Raw genomic sequence first — 17,647 nt, forward strand, 5'->3', positions numbered from 1 at the left:
GAGACTTCCTTCACAGTTGGTTATAAAGATCTAAGAATAACTCATCTTTCTTGAACTCGAGCATATCCATTAAGGTCAGAATTTCTGCAGATTGAGCTGGAGCTATTTTTAGGTAGATTCTAAAAAGCAGCTGCAATTCAAGTGTCACACTGCACGCCTTTTTGGCTCCGCAGTTGACAGTTGTGCTTTGTGCTACCCTCCTTCCCCAGACTCCTGGGACCATCGCATAGAGGGTGCTTGGGACACGCTGCACTGGACTGTGCCCCATCTCTCCAACATGACTGTAAGCCCTTGAGTTTTACAATATGCTAAACCTTAGCTCAGAGCTCTATGTAATTAATATTGACCAATGCTCATTGATAATAAAGTTCTATAAAATTTCAGAGGCCACCAGGATGCATCATAGTCCTGACCCCAAGGCAGGAGACTGAGAGTCACCAAGGACTGAGACGTGCTGTTGAGCCACAATCAGAAGAGAAACTGGAGTGGAGGAAGAGCCAGGCCTGGCCACACAGAGAAGTGAAAAACCGCCATTTAATGGTCAGCAGCACAGTCAAAGTTAGGCACCAGCGAAGTTTTCCACTTTGGCCACTATCATTTCTTAAGAATCTTTCCAAGCACTCTCAGAACTAGAGGGCTGGAGGTCCACGGCCCTTGCTGTCAGTGTCTGATCAGCTGCTGTCATCTGCCTCAAAATCTGCCCCATGGTTTTTTCCATCCTTGCTAGCAGCACAAACCAACTGGTTTAGTCTAACATTGATAAAATTATAGATTTGGAAGGACGTTTTTAAAGCAAAAGTCCTAGCTAATTTTCTAACTTTGTGGCTACAAGAATAATGAATTTAAAGTGGGTGTGGTGGGAAAGTTATTTGGGTCCATTTTTCTTCTGTTCTTTCCCCGTTTCCAAGTGTATATAGGCAATCCTGAGTTCACTGCCTCAGGGAGGGGATGCAATTAGTCAGAACATATAAATAGCCAATTACCACTTTTTATCTCTGTGTTTTAAAAAGGGGAACTTAGAATTTTGGGGATGATGTAAAGATCAAATGTGTGGGAGAAACAGAGGTCAAAGAGCATTGATTTCCTCCACCCACTGCCTAAAATAGCATTCTCTGAGGTCTGAGGCAGAGAGTGTAAAGGGGAGATAATGACGAGAACAGACAGAATGAGGGCTCCAAGAGCTAGGTTTCCTTCCTTCTGGGCAGTTCCTGGGAGGAGGCAGCAATACCCCGAAGAGGAGATGGCTTAGTGCAGAGTCTAGGTCCACCGGTCCACTGCCTCTTAAAGATTTCCAGCCCTCAGCAATACAGCAAAACATCTGTGTGAGCCTCCAGTTCTCACATGCTGCAAGCCAAATGCTGTCTCAGGGTTACTCGATGGGAACAGATGACTCAAGGACCAGCGCTGCTCAAGGCACTAAGCAAATCCCAACAGGGTCTTCGTCTCAATCCCACAGAAGAGAGAAACCAACAATAACCTGAGATTGGTAACCTTAGCCTGCTAGTACAAAGATAAAACATCAAATTAAGTTAGACGAAATGTGATCTTTCTAGATCAATGAAGTCTGAGGACTCTGATTTGTAGATCCACTATACTCATAAACACATTTAAAACTACTTAACACATAAAATGTTACTTATAATATTTACAGTATGATACTTCAGTAAGTTGAAAGTCAACTACAAAATCTGAATGTCAATTGACCTCCACATGGTTATCTTATGTCCAGATGGAAAAACATTAGTTCAACTCATTGCCTTTTTAAAATCCATTCTTAAAGAGAAAATATTAATTAAAGATTCATTGTCACTTTAGGGGAAAGAGAAAAGAAGAAAGTAGAGTAAGTGTCTAGCTTCATTGCATAGGAATGGGTCCTCGTCTCTGCTTCATTCAGCACTCTGATGATTGACTGGCAAAGTGTAGAATGTGTATGCATCCCCATTAAATGTTTTCCTCTGCTAGATTTGACTATCTGTTCCAACTATGCTCCTTTTTTTTTTTTTTAGGAGATGGAGTCTTGCTCAGTTGTCCAGCCTGGCACAATCATAGCTTACTGTAACCTTGAACTCCTGGGCACAAGTGATTCTCCCACTTCAGCCTCCCAAATTGCTGAGGTGTGAGCCACTACGCACAGCCCAATTATGCTACTTCTGAGTATTAATTAAGACAATCGAGATTTTGGCTGCTCATCCAACATCACACTATGTTAAATTTAAGCACCATATGAATGTACTTCTTTAATAACTTCTTTACTATTTTCCTTTTTCTTCCGCTTTACTATTTCTGCAAACCTCCTAATATAGACCATTCAGTCTATCTCCCTTTTCCTCTCCTACATGCCAGTGGCTCACCATGAGCTGCTGGAGAAAAATCCCACATCAGTGCAAGTTGGTGTCACAACTGAAGCAAGGCTTCCAAATGCAGCTGGCCATCAGCACTTTGCAGGGATGTCTCTCACCCGTGGCAGGTAGCACCATGCTCTCCTGATTCTCCTCCTGCCACCCTGCTCTCTGTTTCTAAGTCTTCTTTATAAGCTCTTTTTTTTTCTTTTCTTTGATATTGAAGCTCCCTGCATTCTGGCCGGGGCTCTCATTCGACAAGCCCCTCCTGGGAAATAGGCACTGTAATAACTTTGACAATTATACAAGCTAATGATTCCCAGATCCTTTTCTCCAGCCCAGGGCCTTCTGAGCTCCCTGCCTGTACGTTAATAGACATCTCCAGCTATATCATTAACACATTTTAAACACAAGTCCTAAAATTAACTCGTTTTCTCTTATCTCATCCAGCAAGTCCTATAATTCCAATTTTGATAAAGACCACCATCTTTTTTTTCTTTCTTTGTATATTTGGTTTGATCTCTGTTCCATTCTTCCTAGAATGTTTGATTCTATTCCATATTCATTAGCAGGTGACCTAATTGGCTAATTCTCCAATAAACAATGAAACAGACCATGTGCCTGCACCTAATTAGTATTCAATAATGTTGCGGAGTAAGTTAATCATTTTCATGATCCACTAGCTTAATAATCTTATCAAAAAAGACAACATGCATACTGATAAAACTTATATTTAAGAACCAATTACACCACTTTATAATCATTCTTTTCATTTCCTAAATGCTGATGATCAATCCATTTACTATTTCACTTGGGGTACACAGCAAGTCCATTGGTTTATACTTCATAAAGTTATAAGAATGAGTAGACACTTTCTCTTCTTTCTTTTGGAAATCAGAATTAAAATGGGTCTCTGTGGTTGTATGGGCACGTTCTCATGCTCTGTAATTCCTCATTGATTGTCAATTATGGTTCCACAACCTTACCTGCACTTTCTCCCAGGAACTTATGACCTGGTTTATACAAACATGGCTAATATGAACTCATTTGGATAGCTCTTTCTGATTCTTAGAGAAATTTAAGAATTTAGATTCCTCTAATATTCATTCTTCCCTTCTGACTGAAAATACTTTTCTTTGCCCAAGAAGAAAAAAAATTTAAACTCCGATTCAATAGTTCTGGGATTTTTTTCTCTCCTATTGTCTATTAACATTAGACAATTTTCTTTAAGTAATCAGTATTCTTTCCTTATTTTTCTAACTCTAAAAATGACTTTGAGACTCCACTTTTGTTGTCCTTTGTGCTTTTTGCAATCCTCTACTCACATTGGGTGTTAACTTTCCTGACTCAGCTTTTCTGGTTTCCTGACTCAGCTTTTCTGGTTTCCTGACTCAGCTTTTCCAGTTTCCCGACTCAGCTTTTCTGGTTTCCTGACTCAGCTTTTTCAGTTTCCCAACTCAGCTTTTCTGGTTTCCTGACTCCATTTCTGCTTAGTTTCTTTCCTCTCCTTCCAGCTCACAGTTGTCATGTTCTAAAATTGGTATTAAAATGCCAATAAATACATTGACAAATAATAGTTATTGGACATTTACTACATGCTAGACACATCACATTCAATTACTTAATTTCAGCATAACCCAGTGGAATAGTTATTGCCAAGATGCCTCTATTACAGAGGAGGAAACAAGGCTCAATAAGATTCAAAAGTTTCCCAGCGTCACAGAGCTAGTAAACTACAGATCCAGAGGCTTAAACCCAGGTCCGAATGACTAAAAGTCAAGGCTCTACTGCCCAAGTTTAGGGTTCTTCTGTGTGAAAAGTACCATAACACTGAGCTCACAAAGGCTCCAGCAGCCATGTACTAACAGGAAATGCGCACGAGGGAAGGCGGCCAAGTGTTTGCGTAGCAAATACGTTGGAATATTCTTTGCTTCTACAAACATTTTTTTTCCTGTTTTTTGTTATCTTCACACTTTCAAGATAAATACATATGGAAAAATATTCTCTAAATATCCAAAAGGTAGTAATGTGAGTTTGATAAATGGCAGTGGATATTCAGGTTAAGGTAATTCAGGTTAAGAAGTAGGGGCACTGCTGTGAGCAGAAACGCATAGTCCTTACTTCGATGTTTCTCAAGGTGTGGGCTCTGACCCTGACCAGCAGCATCAGCGTCACCCAGAAGCCTGCCTGTTAGAAATGCTAATTTGGGGGCCCCACCCCAGATCTACTGAATGAGAAATTCTAGGGTGAGGCCTAGAAAACTGTGGTTTAACAAGCCCCCCAGGTGGCTCTGATGCACACTCAGGTTTGAGGAATACTGCTGTACCTAAAAGGAATACCTCCCACTCCTCTCCAGTTGATTTTTTCCATGTGGGGAGTATGGATCGTAGGTCATCAGTGTGTCCATGTTCAAAGGGAAGCAGAAGTCTCCATTATTTCAATTCTCTCCATTTTTAAATGCTGCTTCAAATGTTTTTAATATGCAACAGATAAAACACATGTAAACTAGTTCTGGCCTACAGACCATCAGTAAATGAACACTGAATAGAACCTAAGTTATATTAAATATTAGAATTATTTTACAATGGCAATTAATTGGCAAATGAAGGAAAGTCTCCTTTTTATTAGAACCATTTGTTCGGAAGAGCAATCTGCCTACCTTATAATAACATTTGATAGAGTTTAAATGTTTTGATCAAAGTTTTTTTTAACCCTCCTGGAATTATCAAGATATGATTCATGTTTGAAATGCAACTTTAACTATTGTGAACTAAAATATTAGCTCTAAGTGATATGGACAGGAGGCACAGAAATACTGGGTAGAAAAGGATGGTACCCCAGCAAAGGCCCCACCCCCAAGCCTGAAAACCCGCGGCCCTAAAAGGGAATGGGCATTCCTGGTTTTGCACCCAGAAGTTGCCTTTTGGTCCACCACACCCCCCATCCTGTATCCATAGAAACCCCAAACTCCAGGCTCCACAAGCAGATGAACAGAAGAGCAGAAGAGTAGCAGAATGGTGCAGCAGAGAAGAGAAGAGATAGAGCATTTGAACCTCAAGAAGAGTTCCGCTGGGGCTGGTCAGAGAGATGGGCTGCTGGATGGCCAAACTCCAGGGGAAGATCATCTTCCCACTCCATTCGCTTCCCAGCTCCACATTTATCCTACTGAGAGCCACCTCCACTACTCAATAAACCCTCCACATCCACCAACCTTCAAGTCCATGTGTGACCTGATTCTTTCTGGAAGCCAGACAAGAACCCAGGTACCAAGGGGGCACTGAGCTGGTTAACACTTAAGCTATCTGCAGACAGCAGGGCTAAAAGAGCACTGAAGCATAACCACTAGGGCTTTGAGAATCACAGGCCCCCACCACTAGATGCTACCATGGGGTCAGAGCTCAAAAGCACTTGCTTTGGCTCCTGCACCTGCCTATCTGTGTGCTCCCCCTCCTATAAGGAGTTTGAGTGCACAGTAGCCAAACAGATGAGCCACATCCCTGCTGCACATTTTGCAAGGGGGTCATGGAACTCTCCTGTTTCATAAAGATTAAATGACAGCTCATAAACTAACTTTATTTTTTTATATGGAATCTTGCTCTGTTGCCCAGGCTGGAGTGCAGTGGTGCAATTTCAACTCACTGCAACCTCTGCTGCCCATTCAAGCAGTTCTCCTGCCTCAGCCTCCTGAGTAGCTGGGACTACAGGTGTGTGCCACCATGACTGGCTAACTTTTTTGTTTTGTATTTTTAGTAAAGACAGGGTTTTACTGTGTTAGCCAGGATGCTCTTCATCTCCTAACCTCATGATTAACTCCCCTCAGCCTCCCAAAGTGCTGAGATTACAGGTGTGAGCCGCCATGCCCTGCCCAACTAACATATTTTATGAAACCTTTTTCATTTTAATAATGGGGTATGTATGTGTGTGTGTATAGGATATGCTAAAGACTTTCAAATCAAATAAATCCAGTTCTATGTTTTAATCAGCCTGTGAAAAGCCTCTATCCAATGTTTTATGATTTTGAGTTTAATCATGGATGTTCGAGAACCTGCCAATATGAGGATATTGCCCATGGATCAAGCAAAGAGTTTGGGGCAAAGTGTTTCAGGAAAAGGAGCATCATGCATGAAGGCCCCAATGTGGAAAGGCTGGTGTATTTGAGAATGGAAGTGAGATCACTGTGAAGGACTGCCCAGTATCAGGTTGCAGAAGTACAGAGAGCCCAGATTGTGGAGGGCCTTGTAGACTTCAGTAAGGATTGGGCATAATAAGAGTTTATTATAAGGACAATGAGGAACCACTAACAGATTTCAAAACAGCCATGGTTCCCTAAAAATTTAATTGTTGAAACATTAGTTTGGTTGTATTGTGGAGACTCAATGGGAAGGAGGAGATTAAAGCAGATCGGTTAGAAAGTTATTCCAGGAGTCCTGTTGGGATGTGATACTGTGTTGGTAGTAATAAATACAAAGACAATTTCACAGATTTAGTAAGTGCCTGGGAAGTCAAATTGATATGGTATTGTAGTTACCGATCAGACTTCAATAAACCAAAGGCCATGGTGCCAAGCGCCATCGCTAGAAACAGCCTATAGCATTCACACCCTAGCCTGCGCTGACTACAAAGCTGATGCTCTAACTGAGCTGATGCTCAGTCTTCTTCCAGCTCCCTCAATCCATGCCTGGACCGAGCTCCAGATTCACAGGCCTTGTGCTCTACATTTGCATATGTGTATACAGGCCTAAAGCAACTGCCACCTGTAACTTCAGTCCTACGTGCAATTGTGCTGAGTTCCAAAACAATCACCTTCCAGAAAATGAGCTCTTCAAAATTTAAATGGCCCAGAGCAGTGGCTCACACATAATCCCAGAACTTTGGGAGGCTGAGGCAGGTGGATCATCTGAGGTCAGGAGTTTAACACCAGCCTGAACAACCTGGTGAAACCCATCTCTACTAAAAATATTAACATTAGCCGGGTGTGGTGGTGCAAACCAGTAATCTCAGCTACTTGGGAGCCTGAAGCAGGAGAATTGCTTGAACCCAGGAGATGGAGGTTTCAATGAGCAGAGATCATGCCACCATAGTCGAGCCTGAGTGACAGAGTGAAACTGTCTCAAAAAAAAAAAAAAAAGAAGAAAATGTTAAATATTCCTTCACCTTTGTTTACTATGAGACTATCAGATTTAGAGCCCCAACCTGTATTCTCAGGTATAAATTCTGATAAAGTCTGAACCCCTAAGTCTCATTTCCCTTAGGAGAGCAAGCCACATGAACACGATTTGGTCACACTGACCTGATAAAGGTCTTCTTGCCCATCAGTGAAAATCTGAGACATAGTGTTGATGTCATACCTACACCGAAACACTGACTTCTCTGCCTCAAGCAGACACACAATTATACCTTAAGGGGACATGCTGGGTCCCCCAGGGAAAACGAAGTAAATTAACATCAAATATCTTTGTACTTCATTACCATCTTAGTGAAAATGTAGTCGAAAAACGTTCACAATCTACTTATTTCCCTTAGGAAGTGGAAAATTTAGGATTACAAATACTTATAAAAGAAAACTATAACCTACCCAAATAAAAGGAAATACTAGGTCAAAAATACAGGTAGCCCATATTCAACACAATGCCTAAATGAGCATCTTTTGGAGTACAATAATTGTTTGGAAATTCTTCATCAGCTAAGAACTATTTTTTCAACCGAGGGTGACTATATGGGGGTTGGGTCAATACAATATTTATTCCATTCAGTAAACCAGTGAAAATGTGAACCAAAACTAAGAAAATGCAATTGCATGGTTCGGTATAATGACCCATGCTTTCCACCTATCCTCACACCCATTTTCCTTACTCTAGAGTCCTTTAATAGGTAAGGGTCAGATACACACTGTGGATAAAAGGGAGACACAATGAGGTCCAGCAGGAAATAGACTTGGCAGATTTAGTGCAGGAAACCTGGCCTTGTCAATACATCTGAGGTACAGGGAAAAGTTTGGTTTCCTCTCCTAAGGCACTAGGACTCTAGGGAGAGAAAAGTCCTAGGCACCCAAGAAACGTGGACAGAAAGAAGACAGATAGACCTATCCTTTCACTCTAGATGTTCTTCAGTGGTACTGCAGAGAGTGTTTAGTGAGATGGAGGCCTGCCCAAGGCATCGTGATGATAACTAGCTAGTGAGAAGAAAACTGGGACATGAGAGGGATGTCTCATTTTCATGGAAGAATTGAGGATTTCATACCTTCTTCACTTGTCAGCTGCCTTTCAATACAAGCCTAAATAAAACTATCCCTGGCTTGTGAAGTTAGGAGTAAAGTGGACGACAGAGGCAGCCTCCAATTATTACAAGGCAAAAAAAAAAACAAGTAGGTTAAGAATTCCATTACTACTGTATTTCTCAGGATTATTAAAACAAACAGACTTACTTGGAATTTAGAATTGATGTTGGGAAAGTTTTACATTAAATATAGAAACCACATAGTAATGAAGGAATCATCAGGTAAAACTTATCACTTCTCTGAATACTGTTTCCTATACAGAGTTTTCTTTCTATAATACACTTAGTGTATTATAATCAGTAACCATAGCAGCATATGGATTTGAATATATGGTTTTAAATTCTATATAATTGGCAAAATGTGCAATTGAATTGTTGCTTGGTGTGATTTCTTTTTCTGCTCAACAAGGATAAGTGGGTGTCAAGTTGGACTACTCTATAAAACAGAAATGAAATATTTTTCCCACAAGGTCATGGGGAAGGAAACTAAGCAAATAAATTGATTTATATCTGAGAGATATGGGTTTAATATTTATCAAGCATCTCTATGACAGGCGCTTTACCTAGGCTAAATGATTTAATCCTCCTCAAACCACCTGAGGCATACTTATTACTTTAAAGATAACGAATCAGGCTTAGGAATTTAAGCAGCTGACCAAAGCTCACAAAGCCAGCACATGGCAGAAGCAGGATGTGTTTGTTTATTTCACATGGGCATTTCAGATTCCAAGTTTCTGTGCTTTTTCCTAGGATGTGCTAGTTATATCTGGGCCATGTTCCAAATGAGAGGACCAATAATTCATTTCCTTCCTCCCTTTACAGATGAGAAAACTACCTCATAGTGGTTAGCTGTCAATCATGTCATTATTGTGCCACAAAACTCAAGCCCAGGACTTCCAAGTCCCTTTCCAGGACTCTTTCCATTATGAGATGGCTGTGACATTGTAAGTCCAGTTTACCATTGTTTAAATAAGTCATTTATAATTTTTGTTGACCATTTACTATACAACTTAGGTGATATCTAGGATCACTCTGTCTCTTAAAAATCTAGACAAGACTATGTCCAGTCTCCAGCACACCTGATATTGAAAGTCCAGTTCCCTCTGCAAGATTTCCTTATATTTCTCCAGGACTTATGTTCTCCTGAGTGCCTCTTGCTTCACCTAATTTCTTGTTCTCCACTTTGGCTATCTTCCTCAGCTTTACACACAAACACAAAATGTCATTCACACAAAAACTTTGCCTAGCAGGTTTTATAGAAAGTTTAGAGAAGTTAGAAAATATACAGGGTTTGCACAGTTGACCCATAAACAATTAGATCTGAATAATAGTCATCCTAGTTCTATAGTCTCTCTGCTGATTTTTCACATTGCTCAGCCATTCTCTCTCCTATACGACCCCTGTCCCCATCAGAAATTTTGTTTTAAATGCAAAATAATTCCACCTTCCATTTGTTCTGCCCCAAGACTTCTCAATCCTATGATGGGGATAGGATATTTCATTCCCAAATGCTCCATCAAGATGTGTTCTGGATTTCTGTATCTTCATGGGAAACTTTTACACTGTCCAAAGCCTTTGATGTCCTACAAATGCAGGAGGAGGATGTCCTTAAATTCCTGGCAGCAGGAACCCACTTAGGTGGGACCAACGTTGATTTCCAAAGGAAAAATCACAGCATCTACATCATCAGTCTGAAGAGGATCTGGGAGAAGCTTCTTCTGGCAGCTCATCTGTTGCTGCCATTGAAAACCCTGCTGATGTCCGTGTCATGTCCTCCAGGAATCCTGGCCAGTGGCTGTGCTCAAATTTGCTACTGCCACTAAAGCAAATCCTACTGCCACTGGAGCAAATCCTACTGCCACTGGAGCAAATCCTACTGCTGACTTCTTTATTCCTGGAATCTTCACTAACCCCATCCAGGCAGCCTTCCAGAAGCTGTGTGTTTTGGTGGTTACTGATCCCAGGGCTAACCACTAGCTTCTCACAGAGACCTCTTACAGTAACTTGCCTGCCATTGCTCTGTGTTCTGCAGATTCTCCTCCATGCTATGTGGGCATTTCCAACCCATGAAACAAAAAGGGAGCTCACTCAGTGGGTCTGGTCCAGGAAGTTCTGCATACAAGTGGCACCATCTCCTATGAACACTTGTAAAGGTCAGGCTTGATTTCTATTTCCGTGGAGATCCTGGAGAGATTGACATGGAAGAACAGGCTGCTGCTGGAAAGGCTGTGACCAAGGAGGAATTTCAGAGTGAATGGCCGGCCCTAGCTCCTGACTCCACTGCTACTCAACCAGAGGCTGCAGAATGGTCTGAAGGCGTGCAGATGCCCCCGTGGCCATTCAGCAGGTTTCTACCGAAGACCACCACGCTCAGCCTGCCATGGAAGAATGTTCTGCAGCTCCTCCTGCTCAGGCCACTGAAGGGATAGGAACCACCACCAAGTGATTTTAAGCTGCTCGTCCACAGTCTCTTAAGATGGAAATAAAGTTGATAGAAAATAAGCATTCTTTTTTTAATTAAAATAAAAAGATATTTTCAAGACCATTCCTCCCCTAAGCAAATACTACTATGAACTATTTTAAAAAGAAATTTTCCCCCCTTTTTTTTACCACCCACAAACTGTACCACCTGGTCTGAGGAGTACACAAGGAGAAACTCTGTCCTAAAACAGTAGCTAACCTAATGGGAAAATAAATGCACCGAACTTGAATGTCTCCTGGGCCTCACCAGCCTGTAAAAACAATGAGGTCACATGACATTTACCCATATAGTCTCTCCCGCAAGCCCATCTAACCCCAGGAACCCCAGGGGCAAGGCCAATCTAAGAAAAAGTTAGCCAATCCAACTATGAAAACTATCTAACTTACAGCTGAGGGAGGGGGAAGATGTCTGAAGGCTGAAGAAGGGAGTTAATAGGATGACCATGGGTTTAAAACATGGCCCACCTTAGATTCAAGGCAGCTATTTAGACTTCTGAACTTGAGCCACCAGGATTCAATGATATAGCTTCTAAATGTCTGGGTTGTTTTTGTTTTTCACAGAGTCTTGCTCTGTCACCAGGCTGGATTGCAGTGGTGCAATCTCAGCTCACTGTAACCTCCGCTTCCCGGGTTCAAGTGATTCTTCCACCTCAGCCTCCTGAGTAGCTGGTACTACAGGCACATGCCACCACGCCCGGCTAATTTTTGTATTTTTAGTGGAGACAGGGTTTCACCATGTTGTCCAGGATAGTCTTGATCTCGTGACCTCATGATCCGCCCGCCTCGGCCTCCCAAAGTACTGGGATTACAGGCGTGAGCCGCCGCACCCAGCTTTTTTTATTACTATTATTCTATTTCAGTTTTGCCAAAAAAAAAAAAAAAAAAACTAGGTTATTCGGGGTTCCCAATTCTGGAAGTAATTTTCTGTTTCTGGAAGTAAATTAACATTTAGAAAGCAACTGAAAATGGAAATTGGTTTCCCTTCACATTACTTATGATTTTGTTGTAAGGATGAGAAAAACTAGTAAAGTCTATGAAAAGGTCATTTTGTCGATCAATTTTTAAATGATGAAGCTGCCAAGGATTCTCCATTCCTCGTTCACTATTTCAAAATCCAAAGAGCTCTCACACTCCTGCATTTTTTTATTCATAAAGTTCTGGCAAGGTCATCTGGTAGCAGAACCTGAACTGAACACATATGAGGCTGCTTGTAATCTTTATTCATTCTACTTCGCAGGAGTTCTGCGTTTCCTGTAGAAACATGAAATGTTTGATCATAGGGTGTTCCTCCAACGACACTGAAGACAGTGTGTAAAATATGCAATGCAGAGTTTACCCTTCAGAAGTCTTGAGTTCCAATCCATCTTGAGTTCCAACCCACATCTGGCTCCAAGGGTTTTGGAGAAAGGATTATGGATCCACATTGGCATCTGCGAGAGCTAAATGAGGGCAAAGGGAGGGGAAGCCAAGGGAAATGGAGAAGCTCACATGGTTCCAAGGGCCCTATTTTCAGAAGCACTAATTAGAACATGTGATCTGTCCAAGGGAGAAAACATCAGATATGGGACTGTGTTGTAGACATGCAGAGTCTTGTGGAAGTTATGACAGGTGAGAATATTTGGGAAACCCTGCTAAGTCCTCCAATCAAAGACAGATTCGCCTACTGGGACCTGCTGCCCCATCCCACCACTCCCTTTAAAGTAAGGGACAAGGCCAAAACTATAAGATCACAGATATTCTTGGTGGAAGTTATCCAAGCCTCTCCTTTTATTAAAAGAAAAAACATCTGATCATTTTAGTTATTTAAAGTTTCCTCAGTGCTTATTTGATTTTAAACAAAAATTATTTTGAAAGAAAAAAGAGATTAGGGTAAATAAGGCCTTACTGAAATAGTTCTCTAACTTGGCTCACATCAAATTCACTTGGGAAGCTTTTTAAACTATTGATCCCTAAGCCTCCCCGCCCCCTAACCCCTATACCCACTGAATAAGGAGCTCCCGAGTTGGTTTCAAGGCATAGGGAGTTCTCAAAGTGCCACCGGTAATTTCGATGTGTAATGGGGTTGAGAACTATACTGCTTAAACATTTTTTTTAATTTTTAAGAGGAAGAAAGAAAAACACCTTTTCCCTATTGCTATATAAGAAAGTTCCTTGGATCCAGAAAAGCCCACACAGGGTTAGTAAGTACCCTTTGCCGTTGTCTTCATCACATGTGCTAACCACACAAAGGAAGTTTCACTTCTGTAACAGCTCTCAGTTTCTCTTTCATACTTACCATTTGCAATCATAGACGCGTTAAGCAATTTGCAGCCAGTGATCTCCTCTTCATTCCCGAGACTGTGGATATGCCCTACATTCAGGTGCTGTCAAGGACTGAGGAAATATCTGCTACGTGTCAGAAGAAAAATCAACTTCCCAGAAATTCTCTGGTGTGTTGAGTGGAATTTAGCGAAATGTCTTGAATAGGGAGTCAACTTCTTTTCTCCCTTCTGCTGGAATATCTATAAAATAAATTTCATATTCCTTGTATGTATGACCAAGCGATTTGGTTCTCTCTTCTTTCTTCCAAACCACCTCAATATGAGAAGAATGTTGTCAGCTAATTTCCTTTTTATCTTTAAAATATGGCTCCGTGAATGCTTTCTCTTTGACCTATTATGTTTATCTCCGTGAGTTTTTGGTTTCTTGATGGTAGCTGAAGATTCCTCCTCTTCATCTGCTAGCTGAGGAATATTCTTCATGGGTTATCCTATTGAACGTATCTTGCAAACTGTCATTTATTTTCCTTTCTCCATTGGGATTTTTCCTTCCTTCTCCTCCTTGAGGTCTTCTCGGAGAAGCTGCCTTGATCCCTGGGTTAAATAAGGTTCCCCGTTACTGTTTCTGAGAACACCATGCTTTTCTTTCATAGCATCCATCAGAATTTAATGAAACGCTTATTGCTGTGCTTATTTATTTAATGTCTATTTCCTACTACATAATAGGACATTTAAGTCTATTTTTTATTGTTGCTTAGTTTGGTTGGGTTTTTTTGTTTTTTTTTTTTTTGCTTGTTTGTTTGTAGTTTTTGGTGGCTTTTCTCAGGAAGGAGGGGAAGGCTTTTGCTTTTTTAAAATTATTGTGCACCCAGTCAGTGCCTAACACTGACACACAGTGGATGATAAATAAATATTCATTGAATCCATGTATTAAATATCCCATAAACTCTAGGCTGGGGTCACTGGATTTATTCGTCAGGAAGTCACAGGAGACTTTATGAAAAAGTGTCATTAAAAAGCAAAAATGGCTGGAAAGCAGAAGGCAGAGGACTGAAGAAGGGCTGGGAACCCAGAGAAAGGAGGCATAACACACTTGCCTTGTTATAGCAGGACTTGTAATCATCATGGTCAACACAAATGTGTCCAAAACACAGGACTCCAATCAATGACTCATGCCGATCATGAACATTTATTTCTGAGTTGCATGTACAGTATTGATACAATGTGATTCAGAGTAAACACCTTGATGGTGCTATATTTGCTATGGTATGTGCTTAATTGCAGCTTGTGTTGTGGCCTTTATTTAAATGTCAGTAAAACTCTCTCCCACAGATGTTAAATTTTATCATTCATCATTCATGAAGTCTTCTTTAATCACCTTTTCCTTAAGTGTTTCAAATTCTTGTCAGGCCCATTCATTTCTCTTGTAATGATCTAAGAATTAGTTCTAGGTAGCAAAATGACTATGTTCTTTTAAAGCACGTTTTTCCTAAGAGTTTGAAAACCTTCCTCTACATTCATCTGAGTTATTATGCAGTGGGGCCCAAGCCACAGTAAACACAGTGTAATGAGGGCATCTGTCAACCCTAGTGGCAAGAGATGTCAAGTATTCTCAAGTCATTTGCATTTTTATGAATAAATTCATACATACATTCAGTGAGTCAGTCAATTCACACTTGTGAAAGCAACAACTCTAAGTCACATCTGGTAACAAAATGGCGTATACAACACTACTCCCACCTCATGGAGTTTATAGTCCAAGTACAGAGACAGACATGAAAGCAATAGGACCAACAAAGAGTCGCGGCAGCTCTAATGGAGGCAAAAATAATTGCTCTTTCTAAATGTTGGAGGCTAGGTGTGTGGCTCACACCTGTAATCGTACTTTGGGATGCTGAGGTGGGCGGATCTCTTGAGCCCAGAAGTCCAAGACCAGCCTGGGCAACATGGCCAAACCCCATCTCCATGAAAAATTTAAAAAATAGCTGAGCTTGTTGGTGTGTAGTCCCAGCTACTCAGGAGACTGAGGTGGGAGGATCATCCGAGCCTGGGGAGGTCAAGGCTGCAGTGAGCTCTGATCAACACTGCATCCCAGCCTTAGCAACAAAGAGAGACATTATTTAAAAAAAAAAAAAAAAAAGTTGGAGTTTGGGGTAATATGGGAGTCAGACTGGCTTTTTGACTCAAGCTGTGTCTTAAAAACTGAGTCCACATGTGGGGTTAAAGTGGAGGAGTAACAGGGAGAAAGGGTGGTCCAGGTATGGTGAAGAAGTGGATCAAAGGCTCAGAGGATGAAACAGCATGACCTCGGACATGACCTTGGACATGCTAATGGTTACATGCCTGTGAGTTGCTAGGCATGGAGGGAGCTCGGGAGAAATAAGAAGAGGGAAGCAGTGGCCAGGTCATGCAGGGTCTTGTGTGCCATACTGAGCAATTTGGATTATATTCTCCTGGCAATGGGAAGCCTCTAGAGAATTTCAAGTGGGAAGCGACTTGGGACTTGGTGAGATGTATTACATGATTTAGAGAGTTCACTCTGGCAGTTGTGTAGAGATTGAATGAGACCGTTTGGGACCTGAAGACCTTTTATTCATTCATTTGAACACAATTAAGTGCCTTTAAAATATTAGATACTGTCTTAAGCTCTAGGGATACAATAATGAACCAAAGAGACGAGATGCTCTCATAAAGCATTCTAGCAGGGGCAGATATATAATAACAAGACAAGCTAATATGTAAACAAAAAAAATAGAAGATGGTATTAATCTCTGTAAAAAAAAATTCAAATTGGTTGCTATAAAACAAAGAGTCCAGTGGTGACTTAAAATTGTGTGACTAAGAAAGACCTCTCTGAGCATAATCTGAGTGACAAGAAACTCATTCTATTACAGAATTGTTAAATTAAAGGAACAGCTGATGCAAAATACCTAAGAGAGAAAGAGGTTGGCCAGCTCACAAAATGGAGAGAAGACCAACATGGCCAGCAAGAAGAGAGCCAGGGGCAGATGGTAGGCAATGAGGTCTGATAAGTAGACCAAGACTAAAGCTCAAAGGCCACAAGGCTTAGGGCAATGTGTTTGGATTTCTTGTATGGGCTGTAGGAAATCGCCGTATAATTTTAGGTGGGTAAATGACATGGGAAGGTGCATATTTTTAAATGATGACTGGCTGCTTTGTAGAAGGTATACAAGAATAGAAGTAGAAAGGAATCAGGAAACTATTGACGTGCTCCTCAGGGGAGAGATCAAGATGGATCAGGGAGATGGTGGTGGAGATGGAGAGAAGCAGATGGAATTGGGATATGTTTAGAGTTAAAAAATAACTTGCTGGTAGATTAGATATAGTAGTGCTTTTCCTTTTAAATTTGAAAATTTATATCTAAGAGTTCCTTTCATTTTTTTTTATAATGTCAAAAAACGCACTCATTACATACAAAAAGCACCAAAATATGTACCATGAAATATCATGGCACAACAGCACACTTTTTTGCCCATCTGATTATTAATGCCAGTGAGAACAGGAGCAGAACAGATGCACCTAAACCTTGCCTGACATTTTGCTTATCACAGTACACACTTGCGGGAATATTGGATTTGCTTGTCAAATTTTATGTGTATTGTTACATGCAGGCTTGAATTTTAAAATGAGCAATGTGGGGCAGCACCATTTTTAATCAAAGAAGTTTTATACTTTTTCTTTTATTCATAAATATTTCAGTATGTATTTCTTATAGCTGGGAACTCATTTTTTAAAAACATAACAATATTATTATATCTAAAATGTTAATAATTCCTTAATATCATCAAATGTCTATTCAGCATTTAAATTTCCCCAATTTATTTTTTCATTGTTTAAATAAGGATTCAAGTACACTCCATATTTGCAATTTGTTGATGTATACCACAGATATATACCTACAGATTGAAGTCTCATTCAATCTGTAGCTTCCTGTTCTCTTTCTTTCTTTTTCTCCCAGCCTCTTTTTTATTGAAATTGAACAATGAGCCAGGAACTATGCAAGGTCCTTGTATTCATTTGCTAGAGTTGCCATAATAAAATCACAGACTGGGTGGCTTAAACAGAAATATATTTATTTTTTGAGTTTATTTAATAAAGTGAAAACTCAATTTCATACTGAAAGACTAATTATATTATCTCCTAAACTGCAAGCTACTTTCAGGCAGAAGTTGATAACCAAGTCACATGGTTTATTAATTACATAGTGTATTCCTTCATTCAACAAATATTTATTGGGTATCTCTATGTGGCAGACACTGTACTGGGCACTGC

At 40.6% G+C, this 17,647-nt stretch overlaps 1 protein-coding gene across 15 annotated transcripts in view; it reads left to right on the top strand.

Moving 5' to 3' along the window:
- Positions 1-16,135, top strand: part of LOC108593711 (uncharacterized) — a 33,163-nt gene extending 17,028 nt beyond the window's left edge. For 4 of the 15 annotated variants that reach the window (XM_078339402.1, XM_078339401.1, XM_078339404.1 and 1 more), the window contains 4 exons: positions 210-283; positions 385-540; positions 2,007-2,114; positions 5,297-5,547. In XM_078339402.1, the coding sequence (XP_078195528.1) occupies positions 210-283; positions 385-540; positions 2,007-2,114; positions 5,297-5,329 (371 nt within the window). In that variant the 3' untranslated portion in view covers positions 5,330-5,547. The other 11 variants (XR_013523017.1, XR_008474961.2, XR_013523022.1 and 8 more) reach the window with 5 other exon arrangements.
- Positions 16,136-17,647: the final 1,512 nt, after the last annotated feature.

Source organism: Callithrix jacchus, chromosome 10 (genome assembly GCF_049354715.1).
Source record: "Callithrix jacchus isolate 240 chromosome 10, calJac240_pri, whole genome shotgun sequence".
Taxonomy (NCBI): Eukaryota; Metazoa; Chordata; class Mammalia; order Primates; family Cebidae; genus Callithrix; species Callithrix jacchus.